Here is a 27,527-nt window from a genome sequence, read left to right as displayed (position 1 = left end):
AGGCTATGCCCTGCCACTTGAACCACAGCTCCACTTTCAGCTTTTTCTGAGTTTGCAGTACCGAGGAATTGAACCCAGGGCTTCATGCATGCTAGGTCAGCACTCTACCATGAGGCTATGCTCCCAGCCCCTGGAATTTATCTTTCTGTCCTGTTCTTTAAGGGTTGTTTTTATATACAGCTGTGTGCGTGTGTGAACCAGTCCTGGGGCTTGAACTCAGATCCTGTATGCTATCCCTTCCTTAGCTTTTTCCACTCAAGGCTGATGCTCTAGCACGTGATCCACACTTGCACTTCTGGCTTTTTGCTGGTTAACTGAACATGACTTATATTTTTTTTTTTTGCCAGTCCTGTAGCTTGAACTCAGGAGTCTGGGCACTGTCCTTGGACACTTTTTGCTCAAGGCTAGTGCTCTGCCACTTGAGCCACAGCACCACTCTGGCTTTTTCTGTGTAGATGGTTCCGGGGAATCAAACCCATGGCTTTGTTCATGCTAGGCAAGCACGCGACCACCAGGCCATGCTCCGGACCCCCTTATAGATATTTCTGCCTTGGATTTTAAACTTGGATCCTCAGAGCTCAGTTTCCTGAACAGCTGGGGTTCCAGGTGAGAGCCACCAGTGCCCAGCTTCAAATAGACAAACTCACAGAATGGCAGAGGCTTCTGGAACAAGATGGTTCTCAGGATTCCAGGTGGAGGCTGCCTCGTGGATTGACCTACTTGGGATCCAGAGCCTTCACGAACCAAGAATGGGAGGCAACCAAGGGCCATGGAGATGCTTAACAAGGCCAGAGGTCGCTGAGGGATGGGACCTGGCTCAGATACCTCCACCCAAAAGAGCCAGCCTGCTGGGGCTTGCCACCCTGACCTGGGGCACTGCCTGTGTGCACGTGCTGCCGCGTGGGGCCTTTGCACATACACTGTGTCAGAGGAGCTATGTGTCCCATGTAAGTGTGGGGGTCAATCCCTGTGCCAGGAACAGCAAGAGCACTATGGGGTTACCCACGGACCACCAAAGGTCACTGCTGAAAGCCCTGAGACCCTCACCCCGTCCTGCATGGTGAGCAGCAGAGATGACTCTGAAGTGTGACAACTGCAGACCTGTTGTGCACACATACCCTGTCCTCTCAGCCTGCTTGGTGCCCACACACTAACCACGCACACGGCCCTGGCTCTCAAGTCCTCCGGGAGGCAGTGGGGCCCTGCCAGGTGGGGAGCCCTGCCTGGTGGGGTGGGAGAGCAGCCACCAGACCGCGCTGACTTGTGGGGTGTGCAGGCCCCCATCATCCCTGCCGCTGGTCCCCACCTGTGTCTGTCTCCCTTGCCTCACACTTAGAAGACAAAAATCCCCTTGAGTGCAGGTGGCCTGTCATCCTAACCACTCAGGAGGCTGACATCTGAGGGGCCCTCTTCAAAGCCAGCCCAGGGGAGAATATCGGAGACTCCTGTATCTCCAATGCATCTGCAAAAACCCAGAGACGGAGGTGGGGCTGACGGTGCAGCTGAGCAAAAAAAAAAAAAAAAAACAAGCTAAGGGAGAACGGGAGGCCCTGAGTTCAAGCCCCAGTAGCAGAAAGGAAAAACAAAACAAACCAAACAAAATCCCGTCTGTCTGGAAGAGTGTCAGGTCCCGGCCCGGGCGTCTTGAAGGTTCTCAGTGGCTCCTCTTCCATGGAGACCAGTCTTCAGGCCGGGACCTGCGGCTCTCGGGGACCCCTTGCCTGGTGGGCGCCTGGCGCGCACGGCTGGGTCTCCCCGGCCTCCCGTGCCCGCGCTGGACTGGCGCTCGGGGCACTGCCCCTGGGCCACCATTGGGCCACGGCCCCTCGCCCGCCCAGCGTTCTGGTGGCCGCTGGAGATGAGGGTCCCCTGGGCCAGGATCAGGGGCGTGCGCCCCTGGGCAGGAGCCGCGAACCCCAGAGCCGAGCGCCACCCGCGTGGGGCTGAATCTCTTTATTATTCGTTTTCTATCCAAAGAGGATCCTGAGGGAGGAGGAGACGCACCACGCGGCCGGCGCCCCAGGACCCCGGTCCTTCCTGCGGGCGCACAGAACCGAGTGGGGACCCTGGGCCCGAGCGAGGGCGCGCGGGGCTCACTGCTCCTCGGGCCCGTCGTCCCCCAGCGCCTGCTCGTAGGGGCAGAGCCGCCGGCGCTGCGGGCCCGGGGGCTGCGGGCCCGGCCCCCCGCCGTCCGCCGGGGCCCCCGGCTCGCGCTCCGCGTCGCTCTCGTCCGAGTTGTCCTCCTCCAGGTAGCGGTAGCCGCGCACTTTGTGCTGGGGCCGCGGGATGCGCGGCTGGCGCGGGGCCAGGCCCCGCCGCAGCTTCTGCTCCATCCACAGGTACGAGGCGGCCGCCGCCGCGAGAGTCACCAGCAGCACGGCCAGCTTAGCCTGGGCACAAGGCGGGGTGAGGGGCGGCCCGCCACGCCTCCCGGGGCCTCCCCACGCCTCCCCGGCCCCGCAAGGCCTCCCCAGCCCCCCACACCTCCCTGGCCTCCCCGGGCCTCAGATCCCTTGGGGCTCAGGTTCCCTAACTGTAATGTCGGCCTCTCACAGTAAAACTGAAGTCTAGAAACAGGTGTGGCCTCCCTAGACTTAGCTTAGGCCACCTCCATTTAAAGGCCCTGCACACAAGTGGGCTGCAGTGGCCTCAGGTTAGACCATAGAGCCAGGCCCGTTAACTCAGCCAGGGCGTAGGGATCTGAGCACAGTACCCGAGCCTGAGCCCCCACACTCCATGCCCTAAGCCCTCAGTTTCCCTCTTGCCTGGTGAGCTGGGGAGGGGCCCTGGGAAGCCAGGATCCCATCTATGGCTGGTGGACAAGGTTTCTGCCATCCCCCCTAGCAGCCTCACCTTCATGGGCAGACTGGAGCCCAGGTACACGACAAAGATGGCCACGGCCTGCCACCAGTGGTAGATGGTGAAGATGAAGTCCTGCCTCTCCTTGTCTTCGTACAGGATCCCCAGGAGTGCTGCGGGCAGTGGGGGGCAGAGGCAGGCAGAGCCAGAGCCAGGGTTAATGGATTTCCCTGTGGCTCTCCTAGGCCCCATCCCTGGCTAGGCTGGGCCTCCAGCACCCACTAGTGGAAGCCCTCTTACTACACTGCTCAGTCAGGTCCCGCCCTTGACCCTCCCATCCTGACACCAGAGCTGAGGGGAGCAACCAAATGTGCAAGCCCAAAGTGTAAGGCAGGGGCGCTTGTTTCTTCCCTGGGGATGAGCAGAAAGAGCGAGCACTGGACAGGGAGTGGAGTCAGGAGGCTGACTTAAGTGCTCAGGACTGAGTGGGACCAGAGAAGAGAAGTTAGAGGTGCAAAGATGTAGATTGAGATGTTGTTTCTGTGGGTGATTTGGGGGGCACTTAACTCCACTCCCCAGAGCTGCTTTCCCAGCTGTGGACCGAGCTCGCAACATATTACATGTTAAGTTGGGAAGCTGTAGAGCAGGCAAGCTCACTGGGCACCTGGCAGCCCAGGAGAGCTGCTCACTGTTAACTCTCTCTGTGTTCAGGCTCAGGACATGAGCAGTCTTCTGGGGCCCACTGGTGGTGACATGCAAAACGGTGAAGAGAGCCAGTGTTGGTGGCTCACACCTGTAATCCTAGCTACTCAGGAGGCTGGGATCGGAGGAGCTGTGTTTGAAGCTAGATCATGTAGATAAATCCATGAAATTTGTATCTGCAACTAATCAGCTAGAAGCTGGAGAGGGAGGTGTGGCTCAGCTGGTTTGAGCAGCAGCGCTGAGCAAAAGAAGTTAAGACAGAGTGTGAGGTCCTGAGTTTGAACCCTATTGCCAGAATACACAAAAAAATGTTTGTAATGGGACCAGCTGTCATAATAGACGCTGACACTGCTGACCCACGCGACTGTTGCATGTGACTGCCAAAGGCTCACCCAGGCTGGTGGCCTGGACTCTGCTGCTGCTGTGCTCTCAGCCTTCAAGCCCGCTTCTGTCTCAAAAACGCCCAGATCTAGATGTGTAGCTTAGCATTGGAATGCTTGCAAATGCAAACCCAAGGGTTACAAAGGAAAAAGAAAAGAGCTCAGATCTGTACCTACACCCTGGGGTATGGACAAGACCATCTGCTGTTATGCCCTGGTACAAACAAGACCCAGACGTTTACTTCCACTGTCACAGAAACTAGGATGGGCCTGGCCTGAGAAGGGGGTGTCTGGTATGCTTTTCCCGCTGTCTCTGAGGACCGTCCATAGAGCCTTCCAAGTCCACATTACAGTACGCCCTACACTCCTCCAGCTGTCCATATCCTTTCCACTGAACACAGAGGTCCCCACTTTCCTCTGCTTCCTCCACAGAACCCCGTGGCAGATCCCATGCCTGTCTGTGGACTGGAAATGCTCCCTGGCCGCCCAGAGGCTGCCACAGCCCCCCCAGCACCCCAGGGTCCAGCGCAGATACTCACTGCTGAGCCCGGTCTTGTTGAACGCGCTGCCCACACCCCAGAGGGCAGCTGTCACATAGAGGATCCATCTTTGTTGCAGGACCCGAGGCGTGGGGGCCCAGAAAAAGAGGACAAGGATGAGTAGCAGGTGCAACCCTGCCCCAGCTAGCAGGAGCACTGAACGTGACAGCCACAGCCCCAGCACACCCAGGAGGGAGGCAGCTGAGGCCCCCAGGCCGTAAGCTATGAGGAGGTAGGCCAGCCGCTCCAGCCCCACGGAGCACACGCCATAGCCCTGTGGAGACAGGAGAGAGCACCCACACAGGCTGTCACTTGAGGCCAGCCCTTGCTAGACGGGCACCTCCCCTAACTCAGGACCTCTAGGAAGCACGTGGATGGAAAACGTGAGTTTTTGGATTATGTCCCCGGGGCTATATCTCATCGGAAACCAAGTCCTTATTCCATTTCAGCTCCAGGGAGGGTAAAGCGAGGCTGTGCACTGCTGGTTCACCCCCATAACCCTAGGCTGAGATCCAAGGATCTCCATCTGAAGCCCACCCCAGCAAGAAAAGAAAATCCATGAAATTCTTGTCTCCAGCTAACCAGCAAAAAGCCAAAAATGGAGCTGTGGCTCAAGCAGCAGAGCACTATTCTTGAGCAAAAAAAAAAAGCTAAGGAACAGGGGCTGGGAATGTGGCTTAGAGGTAAAGTGTTTGCCTCGCATGCATCAAGCCCTGGGTTCCTCAGTACCACATACACAGAAAAAGCCAGACGTGGCATGGTAGCTCAAGTGGTAGAGTGCTAGCCTTGAGCCAAACAAGCTCAGGACAGGGTCCTGAGTTCAAGACCCAGTACACACCACCCACACATTAAAAATGACTCATCCACGATAGAGGGGACAAGAGTGGAAACAGAACGGAGAAAAACATTTGGATCTTCTCGTACATTGATACATGGACTAAAAAGTCAACCCTAGGCAGGCTGCACTTACCAGGGCGAAGCCAGTGCAGGCAAAGAGCACCTCGAAGCCGCTGTAGATGAAGAAAGGCACGAGGTGGCGCAGGCGGAAGTCCCGCATGTGCTTGAAGGGCAGCTGGAAGATGTTGCCCCAGCCCACGCTGCGCAGGTCAATCTCCTCTGTGGGCCGGTAGGCGGCGCCACACAGGCCCAGCACCTGCAGACAGGAGCTGTTAAGGGATGGCCAGCCAGGCACAGACCCTGGGCTTCAGCCCCGACTGGGCCCAAGAACCAATCCATGGGCACACGCAGGACAGAACTCAGCCCCGCCCTCAGCCCCAGGCCCCTCCTCCAGACACGCCCCCGACAGGCCTCAGCCGCAGGCCCCTCCTCCAGACACGCCCCCGACAGGCCTCAGCCGCAGGCCCCGCCCCCAGACACGCCCCCAACAGGCCTCAGCCCCGGGCCCCGCCCCCAGACACGCCCCCAACAGGCCTCAGCCCTGGCCCCGCCCTCAGACACGCCCCCGACAGGCCTCAGCCCCGGGCCCCGCCCCCCAGACACGCCCCCGACAAGCCTCAGCCCCAGGCCCCGCCTCTGGATCCAAGGCCACACCCCCACATTCCATTCCCTGCTCAGACCTCCTAGCTCAGCCTGGTTGCAGATCTCATCACACCTTCCAGCCCAGATCCCCTCACAGGTCACAGTCAGTTCCTTGGCCCCCCTTCCCCAGGACTCTGAGATTCCACCTCCAGCCATGAACTCACCTCGCAGGTCCAGAGTCCACTTCAAGGTCACTACCCTGCTTGTGCCACTCCAGGCTGCCCAGGCTCCTGTCTGGTCACACTCATCCCCTCTCTCTCTGCCCCATCCCCAAGCCCGGGCCTCACCAGCAGCATGGCCAGAAAGGCCACTGCCATGAGCACGCTCTCCACCACAATGAGGTTTCGGCTCCATGGCAGCGTCTGCAGAACTGTCTTGTTGAAGCCCTTGAGGATGCCATGGCTGTCAGTGCCTGGGAAGGGAGAGCAGGGCGTCACAAGGCAGGGAGTGGAGGCCCAAAGAAACACAGCAGTGGGAGCTGGGTGGTGGGACAGGCCGGGGCAGTACAAGCAAAGGAGGAGGGCTCCTCTGGGGGTCAGGAGGTCAGGGCCGCTAGGGAGGGACCAGTCCACCTCCCACCACTCTGTATTGACTGACTGCATGCCTCAAGCAGATGGCACCTCCTCCTCCAGGAAGCTTCCCTGTCCTCCTCCTACCCTCTCTCGGCCTCCTGTATCTAACCACATAGTACTGGGCCCTTTCTGTTCTTGGAGGCATGAGCCGTGGGACCGATGGATGAGGAGGCAGGCCTGGGGGACCGCTCCTAGCCTGCGTGAGACTCACCACAGCTACGCACGTTGCACAGTGTGTGGTTCAGGTCGTACAAGTAGTAGTTCAAGAAGTAAATCATAGGCAGCTGGGCGCAGGCAAAGCTCAGCTGTGGACAGAAGAGCGGCTGTGGCCAGACTCTGGCATGGAGTTCGGGAGAAACCCCCCCACAACGGGGCAGAAGCTCCCCCAGCTCCGAGGACCAAGGAAGGACTCCCCCTCCTCCAGTGGGTACTGTAAGCTGTCATGACAGGTAAGTGAGCAAGGGTCAGCTCCAGAAAAGAAAGGTAGGACTAAAGGGCTGAGGGCACTGCCATGGGCTCCACGTGTGGGATCTGGGCCTGGACCACTAGCATCCCCCGCCAACGTCCCAACGGACACACTCACGTGGAAGAAGCTATAGAAGATGGCTTGGAAGACCAGGAGGTAGGGAGCGTGCGAGCCCTGAGGCGGCCGGTGCTGCGGCCCGCGATCCTCCTGCTCCTTATAGTGAGAGTACTCGTAGTACTTCTGGGCCATCCTGGACCACAGACGAGTGAAGGCTCTCCCTGCCCCTCCGCTGCTCCCCAGCCCCCCACTCCCTGCACATAGAGCCTCAGGCTGGCCAACCCCAGGGGAGGAAGCCAGGCGGTGGAAAGCTTGCCTGAGGTGGCCTAGCTCAGGTCTCCAGCCTCCCATCCTGCTGGCCTCAGGCTTACCGGGTTATATAGTTGCCCATGGAGGCCCAGAGAGGCACGATGGCCATGCCCAGAGCCACGGCAGCAGGCACAAGAGTGTAGTAGCGCTCCCAGTAGTTGGTGGAGACAAAGAGGGCATAGATGCCTATGGCCAGAAACATCATCCACTTGGTGCCGAAAAACCTGCAGGAGAGGGGGGCATGCTGGCACCACAGGCTCAACCGACTGCTCAGTCCACAACCCTAGGTCCCAGCTCCCAAGGCTGTGTGAGGTGGGCACAGAGAGCCCTGCCTGAAGGTACAGTCTTCTCACCAGAATAAGTCTCATGGTAATAATGGGAGGGGCTTGATGAGTGACAGCATAAGAATCCAATCAAAGCAAGGAGGCTGATCAGTTAAAAATCCCTCCCCCAAAACCAGGTACTCAGGAGGCTGAGATTTGAGGATCATGGTTCAAAGCCAATCCAGGCAGGAAAGTTCATGAGACTCTTATCTCCAATTAACCACCAAGAAATCAGAAATTGCACTGTGGCTCAAAGTGGTAGAGCCATGAACAAAGGAGCTCAGAAACAGAGTCCAGGCCCTGAGTTCCCATGTCAGACCAAAAAAAAGTAAAAACAAACAACAACAACAACAAAAAACCACTCCTGGTTTCTGTATTGTGTTCATTACACCCTTTGTTTTGACTTCCAGGAAGTACTAAGCAGACCATGGTGGGTTTTCTCAAACTTTATCTTCCATTTCTCAGCCCCACTTCTCTTCTCATCCTCATTTGTTATCTAATACATAGATAAGCAGTCTTCTGTGGTCATACAACAGCACATTTGATAGAGTAAGTCAGCAAAACATCAACATTTTCCCTGCTGTGAGGATGTGGTTTAAAAATTGGCCCACCTGGGCTGGGAATGTGTCTTAGTGGTAGAGTGCTTGCCTAGCATGCATAAAGCCCTGGGTTCAATTCCCCAATACCACATAAACACATAAACAGAGAAAGCCAGAAGTGGCGCTATGGCTCAAGTGGTAGAGTGTTAGCCTTGAGTAAAAGAAGCTTAGGGACAGTGCTCAGGCCCTGAGTTCAGGCCCCAGGACTGGCCAAAAAATTAAAAAAATTTGACCCACCTAGCCAGTGATCCCTTTCTAATGGACAGAATGCAGAACCCTTTGGGAAAGCAGGCTGCACTAGGTACCAGTGGCTCACACTTGTAATGTTAGCTACTCAGGAGGCCGAGATCGAAGGGTGAAAGTTCAAAGGCAGCTGGGGCAAGAAAGTCCATAAGTCTTAGCTCCCAACAAAAGCCAGATGTGGAGCTGTGGCTCATGTTGTAGAGCGCTAGCCTTGAGCAGAAAAGCTCAGAGACAGAGACCAGGCCCTGAGTTTACACCATAGCACCGACACACACACAGATAATAATTACTAAAAAGAACCAAACTTAACAGGAGCTCAGAACCATGGCTCAGAGCCCCATCTCTGTCAAGGTTTTTTTTGTTTGTTTGTTTGTTTGTTTGGTGGGGCTTGGAGCTTGAATGTGGCCTAGGCACTGTCCCTGAGCTCTTCAGCTCAAGGCTATCACCCTACCCTTGAGCCAAGCCCCACTTCCTGTTTTCTAGAGGTTAACTGGAGATGAGAGTCTCAAGACTTTAATTCTCGGGCTGGCTTTGAACCTTGATCCTCAGATCTCAGCCTCCTGAGAAGCTAGGGTTACAAACATGAGCCACTGTGCCTGGCTTCTGTCAAGGTTTTGAAGTTGGCAAAACATTTAATCATGAATGCTGCAGAAAAGGCTAAGATATGTCCAGCACAAAAAACAAAGTGGGCCACACACCCATGTGCTCTGGTGTGCAAGGATGTGGACTTGATCTGCACGTGCTGGCAAGACAGTGCCATCTGCTGAGGAGCTTTCAGGCTCTTTTTCTCAGATGCCAGTTATAATGACCTAACACTGTGCAGCTGTGGTTACAGCAGACTTAAAAACAAAAAAGAAAAAAAGGAACTAAACTCATGCCATTTTTCCAGCAGTCTCTGAGTCCCTGTTCTGCAGGGGAAGGACTGATTTGTGCGCTGTCCAGGAGGCTTTACTAAATGCCCTGAGACACAAATCTACAGATGACCTTCTGTCTCTGCTGAGAGAGATAAACCCTCCACACCAGTCATCAGAAGTTGAGCCAAGAGTGGGTGTTTGGCTTTAATAGGATGATCAACTCCTCTCTAGGGCCCCCACAGATGGTTCTGGCAGGGGCTGGCACCCACGGAGACAGTGGGGAGGAAGTCATGCAGCCAAATACAAGCAGTCTGAGCATGGCTGCCTGGTGTGTCTGGCTGGGCCCAAGATCTCATTTCTACCCCAGACCCAGGTTTCCCTCCTTTACTCCCATCCTCTCAGGCAGGCTGGCAAGGGCTCCCTGTGAAACCTCAGGCCAGCTAGAGCCCTCGGGCTCCAACAGTCTCTATACCCAGCCTGGGAGGGCAGTGCTGTCACCTGATAAGCAAGGGTGTGTAGAGAAGGGCGGCGATGGGCGTCACGTTGATACCCATGAGCATCTTGCTGTCGATGTCAGGCAGCCCCATGTTGCCGTATTTCACTTCACGGTAGGTCTCGTCGTAGTGCAGGATCAGCTGGATCTGAAGGAGGCCTGGGGACAGGGGCAGCATGGAGGAGCGGCCTGGTCTATGGGAGGACTGAGCCAGCATGGAGGAGCGGCCTGGTCTGCGGGAGGACTGAGCCAGCATGGAGGAGCGGCCTGATCTGCGGGAGGATTGTGGATGGTGGAGGAGCAGCCTGGTCTGCGGGAGGACTGAGGATGGTAGAGGAGCAGCCTGGTCTGAGGGAGGACTGAGGATGGTAGAGGAGCAGCCTGGTCTGAGGGAGGACTAGGGATGGTGGAGGAGCGGCCTGGTCTGCGGGAGGATTGTGGATGGTGGAGGAGCGGCCTGGTCTGCGGGAGGACTGAGCCAGCATGGAGGAGCAGCCTGGTCTGAGGGAGGACTCGGGATGGTGGAGGACAGGCCTGGTTCGCATGCACCCAGGCAGAGGTGGGACACACGCGTGCAGGGCTGGAGGGGGGGACAGGAGGCAGGGAGCAGGAGGCAGGGGGCAAAGGGGAGGTGCAGGCGGCAGGAGGCAGGGGGCCAGGGGCAGGGGACAGGGGGCAGGGGCAGGGGGCAGGGGGCCAGGGGCAGGGAGCAGGGGGCAGGGGGCAGAGGGGAGGTGCAGGAGGCAGGAGGCAGGGGGCAGGGGGCCAGGGGAAGGGGGCAGGAGGCATGGGGCGGGGGGCAGGGGGCAGGGGCAGGGGGCAAGGGGCAGGGGGCAGGGGGCCAGGGGCAGGGGGCATGGGGCAGGGGGCAGGGGCAGGGGGCAGGGGCAGGGGGCAAGGGGCAGGGGACAGGGGGCAGGGGCAGGGGCAGGGGGCAAGGGGCAGGGGCAGGGGGCAGGGGGCAGGGGGCAGGGGACAGGGGCAGGGGCAGGGGGCCGGGGGCAAGGGCAGGGGCAGGGGCAGGGGCAGGGGACAGAGCTCCCGCGGCCCTGGGGCGCAGGTGCGCGGAGAAGCAGAGGCGGGAAGCGAAAGGGGAAGAGGCGGCCGCTCGGTTTCTCTTCCCCCCGGGGCTGCGCCCCGCCGCCGGCCCGCGGCCCCGTACCCAGGTAGACGCCGTAGGTGAGCATGCCGCCCGCGCTGGCCGCCAGCACGTTCTTCAGCACCCCGAGGCGCTTGCGGCGGTAGTAGCGGCGCTCCTCCTCCTCCTCGTTGTAGTTGGGGTACGCGCCCACCAGCTCGTCCAGCTGCGGACCCACAGGCCGCTCGCACCGCTCGTCCGTCCCGCCCCGGCCGCCCGGCCGCCCCTCCGCTCCCGAGCCCCGCTCACCGGGGCGTCGGGTCCATCGGGGGCCGCGAAACCGTCTTCGTCTCCCTGCAGGCCCGCGGGCCCTGCCACCGGGTAGAGCGGCGGCTCCGCCTCCATGGCTGGCCAGGCCCGGACCTGGGGCTCTGCGCTGGTCCACCACCTCGGTAGCCCCGCAGGACTTCCTCCCGCGAGCGAGCCAGACAGCGACGCTAGGACGGCCCCGCCCCGTCAGCCCCGCCCCATCCCATACGGCCCCACCCCGCCCCGTCAGCCCCGCCCCGCCCCGGACAGCCCTGTCAGCCCCGCCCCGTCAGCCCCGCCCCGCCCCGGACAGCCTCGTCAGCCCCGCCCCGCACCGGTCAGCCCCGCCCCGCCCTGGTCAGCCCCGCCCCATCCCATACGGCCCCGCCCCGCCCCGGACAGCCCCGCCCCATCCCATACGGCCCCGCCCCGCCCCGGTCAGCCCCGCCCCAGATAGTTTATGGTGGAATAATTGACATGATACAAAACTTTATTTTTGGCTTGTCACTAACGAGCTCCCCTCAATACTGCCTTTGCCAGACTCACCGCTGTCACCCCAGCCCACCTGCCATGTCCTAGTTTTCCGCCCGCCCTAGGGAAGAGGCGCTGGGGGCAGAGGGACTGCGGTGCTCTGTCCTACAGGGGAGAGTCCAGACACTACTAAATCTCCTGTATCCCCTATGGAGATGGACACCCCCCATCCCTGGCTTTCCACCTCCTTAGAAATGCCCAATATCCAATATTCAGTTCGTGTGTGTGTGTGTGTGTTGGGGCTGGAACTTGGCCTGGGCGCTGTCCCTGAGCTCTTCAGCTCAAGGCTGCTGCCCTACCCTTGAGCCAAGCCCCTCTTCCCATTTTCTAGAGGTTAACTGGAGATAAGAGTCTCAGGTCCTTTAGTGCCCAGACTGGCTTTGAGCCTGAGTAGCTAGGATGACAGGTGTGAGCCACTGTGCCTGGCCCTGTATCCCGTTCTATTTCACACTCTGTACCTACTGGTTGGAGGGCCCTTCCAGCCCACCCTGAGGAAGAGTGAGTACCACTATTTCCTACCTGGGTTTCTGTTCATTGTCTGAGAAGCCGGCTGGTACCAAGAAACCTAGGGCAGATAGTTGTACCAAGCTCTTACTCGGTGATCTGTAAACATGATTGGATGGATGGCCTAGGGACCAGATGACAAGCCCCACCCCCCCAGGGGTCACTGGGAGACACGCTGGACTCTGGAACTGGCAGAGGTTTTTAGATTTGCGTTGGTGACATTTCTCCAAGTGGCGCCCAGGTGCAGCTGTGGGTAAAGCAGGTCAGTGAATTGGCACAGTGATGCAGGTAGCTGGCTGCCTGGAAGTGGGAGCTGCAGAGGAAGCAGGGGAGAGGGTAGGGGCGGTTCAGGGGCTAAGGAGGGGGCAGCAGGCAGGAATGTAGGAACGTAGGTGACACCAGAAACTGCAGTGGGAGTGAACTACAAGGTTCCTTGTCTTGAGTGATGACAGAACCATGGCGATTTAGTGGTGTAGAATGCAGTGGGCAGGTGTGTGGCTGGGATAGGTTGGTGGCTGCTGACGTGGTGGTGTGGTACACAGAAGGGGGGTCACTCCAAGTACCCAAGAAATGCTGTGGGTGGGGAGCAGGCCTGGCAGGGCACAAGGTCCTACATGTCCTTCTGTGTGGCCCTGATTGGGTCACCACATTTCTCTGGGCCAGAGAGCATGCACAGAGATGTCTAATGGCGTGAGAATCTGCAGAGATGCCTGCGAGCTTTACTGAGGGGACAAACTGTGCCAGATGCAATCACAGCTGCTCTCTGAGCACCATTCCCATGACTTCGTAACTCTGCACCTGGGACAGCCACCCTGGCCTGGTGCAGGCCCACTCACCTGAGTCAGGAAGGTACTGGCCTCAAAGCTGGCAAGGCCAGGACCCGAGGGACATCTAGTTCCTTAGGAGAGCAGCAAGGAGGGCATGAGCCCATCCACACGGTTGAACTGCTGTGTACTAGCAGGTGATGTCCAGAGTCTCACGGCTTTTCCTGCCAAAGCTGGCTTTGAACCATGACCTCCAGACCTCAGCCTCCTGAGTAGCTAGAATTACAGGAGCCCTGAGGGACTAAGAAAGGAAAGAGGGGACAGCCTTTATTGTCCCACAAAGGTTCAGTGTCCAGTCTGTCTCTTCCTCCCCTCCTTCCCCCCCACCAGGCGTTTCGTTACCCAGGGACAGGCAGGCTTATTTGGGGGCGTCTGCCCAGGTTGTGAGGATGGGGGTCCCCCAAAGGCCCTCTAGCCAGAGCGGGCACCCTCAGAATCCACCAATGCCACTCCTGCACCAGGCTTCCTAGGTGGACCCTTGATCTGCTGGGTGGCCTTGGATCCGCGGGCCTCATGGCTGACTGACAGCTGCAGGCTCAGCCCCAGCCAAGCCCCGCCTGGTTCTAGGCTCTGTCAGAGCTTCTGCCTGGCTCAGCTCCAGAGAGCAGTGGAACAGAGCTGTCACATGCTGAGCCACGTGACAGCTGGCGGGTGGGGGCTGCATCCCATGCGGAGGCTGGGACTTCCGTGGCCCCTGACCCCCATCCCTACCCCAGGCAGCTAAAGCCACAGGGCTGCCCACGAGGGCGTGGGCCCAGCGACCCGTCGTCCTGCCCTCCCAGGTAGGCAAAGGACCCAGGGTGGGGCCGTGACACGCATCTCCCGGGTGCAAGGTCGGCCCAGAGGCCCTGGAGAGGAGCCTGCAGGCGGGCCCAGGGCACCCGCACAGGGAGCTGGTGGCAGGGTCCCCGGGCAGAGGCACAAAGGGTGTCCCTCCCCCACACCTGCAACCCAACCACCTGCCTGTCTGCAGGATCTTCCTCCTTTGTGCCAGGCTCCACAGGTGTGCCAGGTGGGGGGACAGGCCTCTGCACCACGCGGCAGGACCCCAGGGATCGCCAGGGTGACACGTAGTGTGGTGGTGGCTGTCCTGAAGGCGGGGAGCGGTGCCTGGGAGCTGTAGGGCTGTCTGAGTCTGTGGATGGGGACACGGGGGAGCAGCTGGGCCTGCTGCCCAGGGGTCCGTGTCACGGGCCTATCCTCTCGCTGGCCTCCGTGCCTCGTTGGTATAGTGCCAGGGCTGGAGAGGAAGGTCTCAGTGAACAGGGTACTGTACAGACAGACAGGAGCCTAAAAACCAACAGCAAAAAATCCCAGATGGGATTTCTGGACTTTTTTTTTTTTTTTTTGGTCAGTCATGGGACTTGAACTCTGGTCCTGATTGTTGTCCCTGAACTCTTCAGCTCAAGGCTACCGTCCTACCCCTTGAACCACAGCCCCACTTCCTGTTTTTCTAGTGGTTAATTGGAGGTAAGAATTTCTTTTTTTTTTTTTTTTTTTTTTTCCAGTCCTGGGCTTGAGCTCAGGGCCTGAGCACTGTCCTTGGACTTTCTCAAGGCTAGAGCTCTACCACTTGAGCCTCAGCACCACTTCCGGCTTTTTCTATATATGTGGTACCAAGGAATCGAACCTGGGTCTTCATGCATGCTAGGCAAGCACTTTAACCACTAGGCCAAACTCCCAGCCCAAGGTAAGAATTTCTTATTCTTTAGTACACAGCTGGCTTTGGACTATGATCCTCAGATCTCAGCCTCCTGAGTAGCTAGGGTTATAGGCGTGAGCCACTGGCATGCAGCTTGGACTTTCTTCATTTTACAGAGGGAAACTGAGGCTTCAGGTAGAGGATGCCTGCAGGGAAGGTTGGGGAGAGGGCCCTTTTTTGCTAGTCAAGGCCACCAGGCCCACCCACACTATACTTCCCTTCTCCTAGGGCTGAGCCCCTCATACACCTGCTATGTGTCCCCAGACTGGTGCCGGCCCTCTCTGGGCCCTGACCTCTCTGTGGAAGAGATCTAGATGCCTGAAGCACACAGTGGCTTGCCACTTCAGCTGGCCCAGGGCCAAGGTCAGGCACAAGGCCAGGGCAGCCCCACCCAGCGCTGGTGGTGTTGGACATTTCATAAGCGCAGAGCTGGGGCAGAGCTGGGACACCCAGGAAGAAGAGTGGCTTCCGGGGACCTCAGGTACAGCGTCTCGAGGAGGCCGGGACTGTGTTGATCAGGCAGGGCTGGGATCCTGGACACAAGGATAGCCTTGATCTGCTGGGAGAAAGGGGAAGTTGGAGGGGTGGGGGAGAGGAGGCCTCTCTGTCTGTCTGTGTGTCTGTCTGTCAAGCCCTTCTGTCAGGCTCGGTGGGTGATCTGTTCATCTGTCTGTCTGGCACAGATACTCTGTCTGTCAGACCTGAACTACCAGTTCTGGGGGTCTGAACATCCTGTGGGGGGCCCTGGAGGAAAGGAGCTTCCCGTGAACCCCCAAAAGAGTCAACGTCTCATTCAGATGACACTGTGTCCCGGGTGCTGCCAGGGAGACCAGGCTGTTGGGGACAGGCGCTGGACAACAGAAACAACTCTGCCTTAGCAATGGACTTTGTAGGCCCAGGGTAGGAGGGGCCCCCAGCAGAGGGATTTCCTGGCAGGCTGCCTCTCTGTGGGAGGGGCTGGGTGTGCTCAGCCTGCAGGCTGAGGGGTGCTTTGGGCTAAGCGCCCCAAGGGCCCAGGCACATCAGGGGCTGCGCACAGCTCTGGCAGGCTTCATGGAATCCAGGCTCAACCTACATGGCATCAGATCGGAACAGAAAACCCTGGGTCTGTGGGCTTTGAGGCCAGCCCAGCCATGACTTCCAGCAGACCTGATGGGGTGTGGTTGGGGTGTGCCCAGGCTATTTGACCAAGCATCCATTCTCCTCTGTCAGCCATGGCTGGATCTGACAACACGCTTTTATCCCCAGACCCACACTGGATCCAGGCCTGTCAGGCCACAGAGATGACCCACAAGTGTCGTCCAGACTCCCCAAGCTCCATGCCAGGCCCTCCCCACAGACTGCTGCAGACTCTGTCCTCATTTCACAGATGGGAAAAGTGGGCCACAGGGCCCAACAGCCCCACTCAGTGACCTCCAGCTAGCAAATGTAGTTGCTGAGATTTGAACCCAGGTCATGGGACCCGCCCCCCCAGACCATGCCATCCTGGAAGCTTGCTGAGGAGGTCTGAGCAAGGAGAGGTAATCAGCTGCAGCCTCTGCAGGGAATGGGGAAAGGGCGCCTCCACCCACCAATCCCCAGAGCCTGGGGCACAGCCCTGACTGCCTACCCATCCCTCCTCTGGGCTTGAACTCTGGGCCTGGGCGTTGTCCCTGAGCTCTTCAGCTTAAGGCTACCGTCCTACCCCTTGAGCCACAGCCCCACTCCTGGTTTTCTAGTCTTTTTAAATATTATTATTATTATTATTATTATTATTATTATTATTATTATTTGCCAGTCCTGGGTTTGAGCTCAGGGCCTGAGCACTGTCCTTGGACTTTCTCAAGGCTAGAGCTCTACCACTTGAGCCTCAGCACCACTTCGGGTGGTGTATGTGGTACCTAGGAATTGAACCCAGGTCTTCGTGCATACTAGGCAAGCACTTTAACCACTAGGCCAAACTCCCGGCCCTCCACTCCCGGTTTCCTAGAAATTAATTGGAGTCTCACGGTCTTTAGTGCCTGGGCTGGCTTTGAACCATGATCCTCAGATCTCAGCCTGCTGAGTAGCTAGGATGACAGGCGTGAGCCACCATGCCCGGCCCTCCTCTGGGTTTTTGCTGATTAACTGGAAATAAGTCTCTTTGATTTTATTGCACGGGGGCTGGTTTTGAACCATCCTCCTCAGAGCTCAGCCTCCCAAATGGCCAGGATTACAGACATGAGCCACTGGCGGGGAGGGGAGCGGCTGGGTCTGCCTGTCCCACCTAAGCCAATGAGGCAAGGAGACCCTCTGGATTGGGACCTGCCTAGAAAATTCCTACAAATGGGACTGAACCCAGCCACGCAGCCTGCTGCCCTCACCAGCACCTCTTCCTTCTATGGGCAGGGAAGGGCCCACCAGGCTCTGGTTTACAGCCCACAAGTGTCCCCTGCAGAAAGGAACTCTGACTGTCCCTCAGCCCCTGACGGGGCCACACCCAGGGAAGGAGGGCTTAGGGCCCTGCGCCACCCAATGCCTGGCTGGGAACCCTGGCTCTCTGGGTCCTCGGTGGCTCCCCAGTTCTCGGAAAGCATCCTTGCCAGCTCTGCTTACCTGGGTGCTCCTGGGGGCCTCAGTCCTGAGTGCGCAATGGGGGAGGAGGCAGGGGGTAGCCCTGTTGCTAGGAGCAGCTACTGGAATGTTCCAGACCCCGCCCCGAAGAGCTCCCTGCCCACAGGCTGCCATTGGCCCTGAGCGCTTCACATTGTTGTGGGCTCCACTAAACCTCCAGTGAGGGACAGGCCGGGCTGCAGTGCCGCCTCTGCAGTGCCGCCTCTGCCTGCATCAGCGGGGGCCTGGGGAGACGTGGGGAGAGTGCCAGCACAGGGGCCACACACCTGTAATCCCAGCTACCCAGGAGGCCGTGGTCTGAGGAACACAGGTCGAAGCCAGCCTGGGCAGGAAAGTCCCCGAGACTCTTACCTCCAGTTGAACAGCCTAAGGCCAGTGACTCCAGTGGTGGAGTGCCAGCCCTGAACAAAGAAGTTCAAGGACAGAACCCAGGCCTGAGCCCATGATCACACGTGCGTATATGCGCATGTGTGCACACAGGCCACGCGTGAGGGAGGGGAAGCAGTATTTGTGACCTTCTTAAGCATGGTTGACCTTTACTGAATGTCCTGGTGACCTGTGAGTTTTGTGTCACTTTCTCTCATGTGATGAACAAGGAAACTGAGGCAGGTCTCACGCTGGTAAGAGCCTGGCAGAGGGCACTCCGAAGATGCTAGGGCTACGTCCTCCTTTGCTTCTCCTGCCCTCTCAGGTCATCAGGGAGCGGGACCTCTGCCCAGGTCACCAGGTGGCCTGACGTCCTGTGCCTGTGGCTTTGGCTGGGGAGAGTGAGCAGGTGTCACTTTACTTCCCACCCCGCTGGGTCCACTCTGCGCAGGCGTCTGGGGTGGATGAAGCCGGCCTCGGCCCGCTGGCCCAGCCCTGGGGACAGGGAGCGGTGGTGCCCCAGGCCACCTGGGCTACACGCTGCCCCCCCAGGCAGGGAGCCGCCTGGCTGTGTCCTCGGGGCCGGCCCTGTGTGGTTGGGTGTCCAGGGCTGTCTGCCTAGCCAAGTCACGCTGTCCTGTCTGTCAGGATGGAACCACTGGAGGACACGCTGCAGCGGCTGCGGGAGGCCTTCCACGCGGGCCGCACACGGCCGGCCGAGTTCCGGGCAGCGCAGCTCCGGGCCCTGGGCCGCTTCCTGCAGGACCACAAGCAGCAGCTGCAGGAGGCGCTGGCCCAGGACCTGCACAAGGTGTGGCCACGGGGGTAGGGAGTGAAGGGGAGGGTGCAGGGGGACATCTAGGGTGACATGAGGGGGAGCAGGGATCACAGTGCTGAGTTTCTTTGAGAAGGAGATATTAGGAACATGAAGGGGGAGAAGGAAAGAGCTGTAGGGCACAGCATGTGCAAAGGCCCTGTGGCAGAGGGAACTTGATACATTTATGCTTGAGAAGCCCAGATATGGCAGATGAGGAGACCAGGGAGGTGGGCCACACCAGCAAGGTCCTGGTTGGCCCTGGAGGACTTGGGCTCCCTGAGGGCACTGTGGGTCTCTGCCTGGAGGTCAGTCCCAGTTCCACCAGCAGCCATGCAAAGCCACCCCCCCCCAAAATAAAAACACAGTAGGTGAGTCCTAGCCCATCACCCAACAAGGCCGCCCTCTTTCAGGACACCTGTCCAACAAGTTGTTCCAATGGTGGTTCTTCTCTGAGTAAAGTGTCCCTTCCTCCAGCCTGCTGGGTTCCCTTCCTGGGGACCCAGTCTCCCCGCCTGTCACCAGCCCAGCACCTCAGAGTCTATTTTCCCCTTCAGCTCAGATTTCGCTTCTGCCTTCCCATCCTCACAAAGGGAGCAGTGGCCCAGAAAATTCAATCCGTGCCTCATTGTGATCTTGGCCAACCTGCTGTCTGCATCTTCCCTGTACTCTCACCTCGTCCCCTTCCCAGAGCCACAGCACCCCAACAGGCTAATGTCCTTGTGCCCAGACAGCCAGGAAGGGCAGAGCCAGGGGTGAACCCTCCCAGCTCCCCTATTCTAATTCAAAGTAGCTGTGACTCTGGCAGGACGATGCTGGGCTGGTATTTCTGGCCTGGGCCCGGGCCCCATCCTGCGGGGGGAGGAGGGGTAAGTGGAGGGGGAGCACACAGCTGGCAGAGTTCAAAGCCAGATCCTCAACTCTGCCTCCTTCTCACTCCTGCTCTGGGCACCTCACAGTGGCCCCTGGGAACTGGGAACCCGCTCCCCTGCCCACAGCCCTGCCAGGATCCCTGCTCAGAATATTACAGACATGGTCCAGGTGTCCTGGGCTCCCCCTTCCCTTGCTTCAGATCACAGCTCGCGTGTGGGATCATGTAGCCAGGGGCGACGGGTACTCTGTAATCCAGCAGGCAGGTTACGGAAGCTGGAAGATGAGTGAATGAAGCCACCCTAGGCCAGAGGCCTGCGCCAACACCTTCTACGCTTGTCCTCATTCTCTGTCTCCTCCACCATCTTCCACTTTTCTCACAGAACTTGTTAGGAGCTAGCTGGGCTCTGGGCTGTAATCCCAGCTACTCAGGAGAAGTGAGGCTCGAAGTCAGGTCAAAAAGGTTGTGAGATCCTGTTTTTACAATAGCTGGGAGCTGGGGGTTACACAGCTGCCACCCAGCCTCTCACTGGAAGGGATCCAAGCTGCTCTGGGAAAAAGATCCTATCTCAAAAACAGCTCAAACTGAGGGTGTGGCTTGAATGGTGGAGGGCCTGCCCCGCACGCTCCGTACCCTTAGTTGCTGCTGTACTGCAGGTGCAGGAACACATCTGCAATGGGATGTGTCCACGGTGAATGAATGAATGAATGAATGAATGAGTGGTGCAGGCCCTGCAGGCATGGTGCTGCCCAGCTCTGACCCGTCCCTCCCTCTAGCCGGCCTTTGAGTCCCTGGTGTCTGAGATTGTCATCAGCCAGGGTGAGGTGGACTTGGCCCTCAGGAACCTGCAGGCCTGGATGAAAGACGAGCAAGTGTCCCGGAACCTGGTGAGTGGCCTGGGCCCGGGGGACAGGAGGGCTTCGGGGGCCGCTTGCTCCCAGGAGAAGGCCTCCCCCGCCCCTCGCCGCTCACCCAGGCTCCCCATCCAGGCCACGCAGCTGGATTCCGCCTTCATCCGGAAGGAGCCCTTCGGGCTCGTGCTCATTGTGGCCCCCTGGAACTACCCCCTGAACCTCACGCTCGTGCCCCTGGTCGGGGCCATCGCCGCTGGTGAGCGCCCTGCCCGCCACTGACCCCTCCTGGCAGGGTCTGTTCCCAGAGCTCACCCGCTGGTGTGGGGAGGGGCCCGGCCACTGTCTGCTCTTCCCAGCGCTCTCCCCACACGGCCCGCAGGGAACTGCGTGGTGCTGAAGCCCTCCGAGATCAGCAAGAGCATGGAGAAGGTCCTGGCGGAGGCGCTGCCCCGCTATCTGGACCAGGTAAACGGGACAGGCAGGCCCGTGAGGTGGCCAGCCTGGGTGTGCAAGGACCCTGGCGGTCCGTGCCTGGACTGGCTGGCCCCGCTCACAGCGCCTCATCCTTCCTCCAGCCTGGGTGGCCAGGTGGGGAGTGGGCTGGAGGGCCCCAAACGAAGGGTAGAGTCAAGCGGCCGTGCCACTCTGCAGAGCTGCTTTGCCGTGGTGCCCGGCGGACCCTCGGAGACGGCACAGCTGCTGGAGCAGAGCTTTGACTACATCTTCTTCACAGGTAAGCTGGGACCTCCCTGGGGAGAGAGCTCAGGAGGACCCAAGGAAAGTGGTCAGCCCTGGAGAGCCCAGACAGGGCAAGCCATCTGGGCACCTCCCCACCAGCTGTGAGGAGCCCTGGGGCAGGGATCCCGCAGGCGGTGGGAGGTCACTGGACCCTGCCCGCCCCTCAACCACTGTCTCCCAGATGGAGCTCCAGCCGGGCTCCCGCCCTCACCCCACTGCCTGTCCCAAGATCCCCAACTCCACCTGGCTTCAGAGTTTCTCCAATAGTAAAAACCCCAGAAGTCAGCAGTCTGCGCTTCCAGGGGCCCTGGCATCTCTCTGGACCCTTTTCCTGGGGGCCAGAAGCTGAGCTTGCCCAACCTGGGGACACCGGAGCAAAAAGGGGCTCCTGCTGGCTGAGGGGCAGGCACCTCCTGCAATCCCATGGGTGGGAGGGGCAAGAGGGGGGGGGCTCTGTCCACCAGGCCAGGACCTCCCTGCTGGCCTCCCCAGCTTCTCCAGGCCTCAGTTTCCTGATCTGTATGTCACAGGTCACTGGCAGGTGAACATGCGACGCTGTTTATCACAGAGCATGGCAGAGGCTCACTCCCTGAGTACACAGAGTCTCAGGCTAGAAGTTGTCTGGGCTTGGTTGGAGCTCAAAGGGGCTGGAAGTATTTTCTTTTCTTTTGTGTGCTAGGGACAACACGTGTGTCTAGCAAGCAAGTGCTCTAGCACAGAGCCAGTCTTAGCTCTTGGATTTTTGTTGGTGGTAGTGGTGGTGGTGGGGCTTGAACTCTGGGCCTGAGCGCTGTCCCTTAGCTCTTCAGCTCAAGGCCACCACCCTACCCCTGAAACCACAGCACCACTTTCAGTTTTCTGGTGGTTCATTGAAGATAGAATTCCGGACTGGCTTGGAACCTCGACCCTCAAGCTATTGGTTTTCTGAAACATGGTCACTGTAGTGCAAGATAGGCTGAAACTTGTGACCGTCCTACTTCTCTATCCTCAGTGCCGGGATTACAGGCACGGGCAGCCAAACCAGGAAGGACCTCCGAACTTTTTGAGTTGAGGGCAACCAGTAAGGAGTAAGAGGCGGCTTCCAGAGCTGGGCAGTGGGGTCGGGGGTACAGAATGACCGGTCAAGGCTGAGGGGCCTTGCTGGGGGCCCCCTGGACCCGGGAACCAGGAAGGAAGGAAAGAAGGATGTGAGCCAGTGGTCTCCCTCAGATCTCGAGCACAGGCTTGGAACGGGGCTCTAACCTCAGCAATAAGGACCCAAGCGTGCGGTGAGGCCTGTGGTATTCAGAGTCCTGGAGCGGCCATGGGCCCTGCTTAGGACGGGAACAAGGGAACTGTGGTGAACAAAACCACCGCTGCCTTTCTAGGGCCCTGCAACCCTGGGGCTCATCGGGGAGCGCTGGTGAACAGGACCCCAGCCTGCAAGATGGCAGAGTAGTAAAAGCCCAGTGAGGCCCTCGAGGGAGGAGCAGCGATCCCCAGGTCAGGGTGACTGAGGGACATGAGTTCCCTTTCACGCCCAGGGAGCCCTCACGTAGGGAAGATCGTCATGGCCGCTGCCGCCAAGCACCTGACGCCCATCACCCTGGAGCTGGGGGGCAAGAACCCCTGCTACGTGGACGACGACTGTGACCCCCAGACTGTGGCCAACCGCGTGGCCTGGTTCCGCTACTTCAACACCGGCCAGACCTGCGTGGCCCCCGACTACGTGCTGTGCAGCCCCGAGATGCAGGGGCGGCTGCTGCCCGCCCTGCAGAGCGCCATCACCCGTTTCTATGGCGACGACCCCAAGACCTCCCCCAACCTGGGCCGCATCATCAACCACAAGCATTTCCAGCGGCTGCAGGAGCTGCTGCGCTGTGGCCGCGTGGCCATCGGAGGCCAGAGCGACGAGAGCCAACTCTACATCGGTGAGTCCCCTCCCGGCCCCGGGCTGCCCGGGTGGGGTCCTCATGCCAAGGGCCCTGCCTGACCAAGGCTGCGCCTGCGCCCGCCACCTCGACACCGCTGCACGTGGGCTCGCCATGCTGCGATCCAGAACACGAAGGTGCCACACACCGCCTCAGTTCTGAGCCCTGACGCCTCCAACCCAAACCCTGATCCCACAGCTCCGGCCGGCTGAGCCGGGACCCAAGTTCCAGGGGTCCAGGCTGTGGGTCCAAATTCAGAGCCACCTTCTGCAGTCCCCTGAGGCCAGGACCCCAGGCCCTCCCAGGCTGACAGCCTGCAGTGTGGGGGGCAGAGCCAGCCTGCTCCTCCCTGGCGCCCGTGCCCTCTGGGCGCTGAGCTGTCCCTGTGCCCGCAGCGCCCACGGTGCTGGTGGACGTGCAGGAGACGGAGCCGGTGATGCAGGAGGAGATCTTCGGGCCCATCCTGCCCCTGGTGACGGTGAGGGGCCTGGACGAGGCCATCGACTTCATCAACCAGCGGGAGAAGCCTCTGGCCCTGTATGCCTTCTCCAATAGCAACCAGGTGGGCAGCGGGGCGGGTGCACTGTCGGTGTGCTGCCAGAGGGTGGCGGCAGAGGGCCCAGGGCTGCGGGGCTGGGTCCCTTGGCTCCGCCCTGTGGGCAGCTCCCTGAGGTTTTCTCCTTGTGCCCTGGGCTGGGCCCTGGCCTGCGTTCTTCCGTTCTTCCTCACAGGGCTCAGTCTGGTAGCCAGTGTCCCCCTTGGTGCCTGGCTGTCAAGGCACACAGCGATGCTGGCAGATCCCAGAACGGGTGCTGGGTCCCCATTCCCACAGGGGCCCAAGGGACGGCCTGGGAGGCAAGTGAGGAGTGGTGTCCCTAGCCTAGACCACCACAGGAATGACAAGCAGTCTCCACCAGGCTGCTGCCCCCATACGACTCTATCTGAACAATGACTTACTCTGTGCTGGTCCTGAGACTTGAACTCAGGGCCTGGGTGCCTTCTCTGAGATTTTTGCTCAACACTAGTGCTCTACCACTTGAGCTGCAGCTCCACTTCTTGCTTTTTGTTTCGCGTTTTGGTGGTTAGGAGATGAGAGTCTCGTGGATTTTCCTGCCTGGGCTGGCTTTGAACTTCCATCCTCAGATGTCAGCCTCCTGATTAGCTAGGATTACAGGCGTGAGCCACTGGCTCCCAGTGAGAAGTCTCTTTTTCTTTTTGTTGTGGAGCTTGAACTCTGGGCCTGGGCACTGTCCCTGAGCTCTTCAGCTCAAGATTACCACCCTACCCCTGGGCCTGGGCACTGTCTCTGGTTCTTCAGCTCAAGGGTACTGCCCTACTCCCTGTGCCACCGCACCATTCCAGTTTTCTAGAGGTTAATTGGAGATGAGGGTCTCTCAGTCTTTAGTGCCCTAGCTGGCTTTCAACTGCATCCTCAGATCTCAGCCTTCCGAGTAGCTAGGGCGACAGGCATGAGTCACCACGCCCGGCTTGTGAGAATCATTTATTTAGGTCACATGCCATGTCCCAGGCTTGTGACCACTTCTTCTTTGGTTCAACTAGGAGTTTGTGGCTCACCTCGGACCTTCCCCCTATGTCAAAACCAGTCCCCCCTCCATGGTGCCATTTACCAGAACTTTCTGCCTCGAGAAATCTTGTGTGGTTTCTGGGCAGTGGCTCCGTGGACCCTCCCTAGTCCTAAGACTTCCCTTCTTGGCATGGATTTTGTGCTCTCTCTGTCCACCCTCCAGTATGGCTGGTGTTCAAGCTGGTCACTAGGCAACAAAATGATAGCCGACCTGCTGGTGGGGGCCCCTCTGCCGGCCCTCACCTGAGCTCACCAGGGGGAGTAGACTGAGTCACAGTGAGCTCCTGATCAGTGCACACAGCCCACCCCCTTCCACCCTTCCCATAGCCCCACAGACAGAAGGGCAAGGGCGGGAACGAGGACCTGTGCGGCCTGCTTCTGTACTGTCTGACCCCTGCTTCCCAGGCCCTCCCTGCCCAACCACCTCCACTACCGTCCTCAGCACTCAGATGGGATGTGTGCTGGGTTCCGCTCACCCCGCTCTCTCTAGGTGGTGAGGCAGATGCTGGAGAGGACCAGCAGCGGGGGCTTCTGTGGGAACGACGGCTTCATGCACATGACCCTGGCCAGCCTGCCGTTCGGAGGCGTGGGTAGGTGCTCCTTACCACCCCCACCCCCCGCATGGAGACAGCAAAATGTCAGTCCAGCCTCAGCACGGGGCAGGCCAGGAGCCCTACTCCTGCCCCCAGTGAGCAGAACCTTCCCGATTTGTCTGCATTTACCTGCAGACCCAATTCTGCAGGTAGTTCAGGAACGCAAGTGTGTCCCGCCGTCTGCTGCGCCCCTTGCCTTCCTCCTAACAGCAGGCTGTGGTCTTGGCCTGTCCACCCACCCACAGTGCCATGGCCGCTGCTCCCTGGTGTGGGCTGATCTTTCCCCTGCCATGCCCCCACCTCTCCTGCAGGATACCCAGAAAGCCTTTGCCCCTGACCCCGCTGGTCTCCAGATCAGGAAGCCCAGGGCTGGCCCAAGCCTCTGTGTGACCCAAGTCAGCTCCTTCTTGTCTCTCAGCCCCTTTCCCCAGTGACGACAGGGCCACAGAGGGGACATACCAGCCCTTCACCTGCCGATCTCAGCAACAGCTTAAATAACAGTAGGACCTGGCTGGCTGAATGGTGGGGCCTGGACCTCCCCAGAGGGCAGCAGCTCCACCACAGCACTGGGTGGGCCAGCCTGGGTGAGCATGCAGCGTCCTGGCTGCAGACCCCACTCTCCAGCCTCCCTGAGCTTAGCTCTGGCCTGGGTCACTTCCAGCCCTCAGGGGGCGGTGGGGCCTGTGAAGAAGGGTGGAAGTCTGTCTATGGGCAAAGCTTAGCCTACTGCTCCCGAGCTTTGAATCAAGGCAGGCCTGACTCCCAGCGCACGGAGGCCACTTCTTGCTGCTCTTGCTCAGGAACCTGCTCAGGCCTCCCCTGTCTGCTCCCCCAGCCATACGCCATCCCCTCCAAGGCACTGAGTCCCTGCCAAGCTTCAGTTCCTCTGGCCCCCACCCCCAGCACCCTCAGGTCCAGGAAGTTCACATCTGACCCCAACTTCTCCAGGGCTGCGGGCCCTGCAATTCCCTGGTTTGCTTCCTTCCTCAACACTGAGTGTTCATGAGGGCACAGTCCTGCAGCACAGTGTGTTGCAGGTCTGAACACTTGATGACACCTGCCCTCACCTCCGGACCCGACCCTAAGAGGTAGAGCACAGGACACAGGCAGGCACCTGCCCAGACAGCTCTTCAGGGCAAAGCTGAGAGTCAAACGTTGTGGAATTTATGACCTCTGTGTGCCTATCTGTCCCCACCATGGTGTCTGCATCAGCTACTGAGCAGGTGCTGGCACCAGGTTGAAGGGGTTCACCCCTTTACCCACAGTGCTTTTTGATGAGTCTTCTGGACAAATGGAGAAACTGAGGTTCAGAGCTCAGGTTCACCTGACATCTGCTTGGTTGCTGACCCTGTGTTCTATGCTACCCTGCAGGCAACAGCGGGATGGGCAGGTACCATGGCAAGTTCTCCTTCGACACCTTCTCCCACCAGCGCGCCTGTCTGCTGCGCAGCCCTGGCATGGAGAAGTTCAACGAAATCCGCTACCCGCCTTACACGCCAGGAAAGTTGCGGCTGCTGCTGCTGGCCATGGAGGAGCGGCGCTGCAGTTGCACGCTGCTCTGAGCCCTCCCACTGCCTCCCACTGTGGCTGGGGCCACAGTGCAGCCTGCCCTGCTCTCCCCTGCTGGAATGGCAAGGGTGGGAGTCTGGGAAGCAGATCAGTGACCAGCCCCTCACCCTTGGCGCAAGTGTACGGGGAAAATGGTCAGACTGGGGGGGGGGCACTTCCCGTGGAGGGTGCAGCAAGAGTCCTGGTGCCAGGTCCTCAGCCCCAGGCAGATCCTCTGTAATCTGCCATGCCTGTCTTTTCTGAGCTCCTTCCCCAGATGGTCAGAATAAAAGGAAGGCGCTGCCGACTCGGGCCACAGGTGTCCTGTCCTCTCTCCTGGGGTGCAGCCGGGATGAGATCTCTGCACACAGCGCCAGCAGCATGGACCCGGGGCCACTCCTGCCCCTCGGGGCCCGCTCCGCCTCTGGGATCCACAACGACCGGGGCTCTCGCACCCTGTGCCCCGTCCCCGATCTCGCCTCCCCAGGCTCCTGCGGCCTGGAGACCTCGCACGTCCCGAGCCCCCATTCTTCCCCCCGCACAGGTCTGTCCCGCACGCCAGGTGCAGGTCTGCGGGAAGGAGAGGCGGGGGCAGCCACCGATGCAGAATGGTTCTTCCACTCTGCGCGTCCGGAAGCAGCCGCGTGGGTCCGGGGTTTCCGCAGGGAGCTTGTGCGGTCGGCAACTGTCACCGCACACCCTCAGACCCACGCCGCGCACCCGCGCTCCCGCCCCCAGCCGGGGCTTAGGCCACGCCCCGGACGTCCCGCCTCCGGGGGCGCGGAGCTCTCCGCCCATTGGTTTCTCCGAAGCAACATGGCGGCCCCCGGAGA

General features: G+C 59.6%; 2 protein-coding genes across 2 annotated transcripts; one reads left to right on the top strand and one right to left on the bottom strand.

Moving 5' to 3' along the window:
- Nucleotides 1-2,082: 2,082 nt before the first annotated feature.
- On the bottom strand, nucleotides 2,083-11,419 carry Unc93b1 (unc-93B1 regulator of TLR signaling). Its single transcript, XM_090347241.1, has 11 exons — nucleotides 11,263-11,419; nucleotides 11,038-11,179; nucleotides 9,881-10,034; nucleotides 7,426-7,587; nucleotides 7,115-7,247; nucleotides 6,743-6,836; nucleotides 6,247-6,371; nucleotides 5,391-5,573; nucleotides 4,421-4,694; nucleotides 2,854-2,972; nucleotides 2,083-2,390 (listed from the first exon to the last, which is right to left on the bottom strand). The coding sequence occupies exons 1-11, from the start codon at nucleotides 11,356-11,358 to the stop codon at nucleotides 2,094-2,096; spliced, it is 1,779 nt and encodes a 592-aa protein (XP_090203367.1). The 5' UTR covers nucleotides 11,359-11,419; the 3' UTR covers nucleotides 2,083-2,093.
- A 4,270-nt stretch (nucleotides 11,420-15,689) lies between these two features.
- Aldh3b1 (aldehyde dehydrogenase 3 family member B1) lies at nucleotides 15,690-26,793 on the top strand. Its single transcript, XM_090347239.1, has 10 exons — nucleotides 15,690-15,723; nucleotides 18,430-18,592; nucleotides 20,243-20,353; nucleotides 20,456-20,576; nucleotides 20,700-20,785; nucleotides 20,972-21,053; nucleotides 22,582-22,968; nucleotides 23,364-23,530; nucleotides 25,044-25,143; nucleotides 26,518-26,793. The coding sequence occupies exons 1-10, from the start codon at nucleotides 15,704-15,706 to the stop codon at nucleotides 26,706-26,708; spliced, it is 1,428 nt and encodes a 475-aa protein (XP_090203365.1). The 5' UTR covers nucleotides 15,690-15,703; the 3' UTR covers nucleotides 26,709-26,793.
- Nucleotides 26,794-27,527: the final 734 nt, after the last annotated feature.

The sequence above is a fragment of the Megascapheus bottae genome, chromosome 16 (assembly GCF_031878675.1).
Source record: "Megascapheus bottae isolate mThoBot1 chromosome 16, mThoBot2.hap1, whole genome shotgun sequence".
Classification (NCBI taxonomy): Eukaryota; Metazoa; Chordata; class Mammalia; order Rodentia; family Geomyidae; genus Megascapheus; species Megascapheus bottae.
The sequence above is the reverse complement of the archived record's forward strand: the minus strand, read 5'-3'. Positions and strand labels throughout refer to the sequence as shown.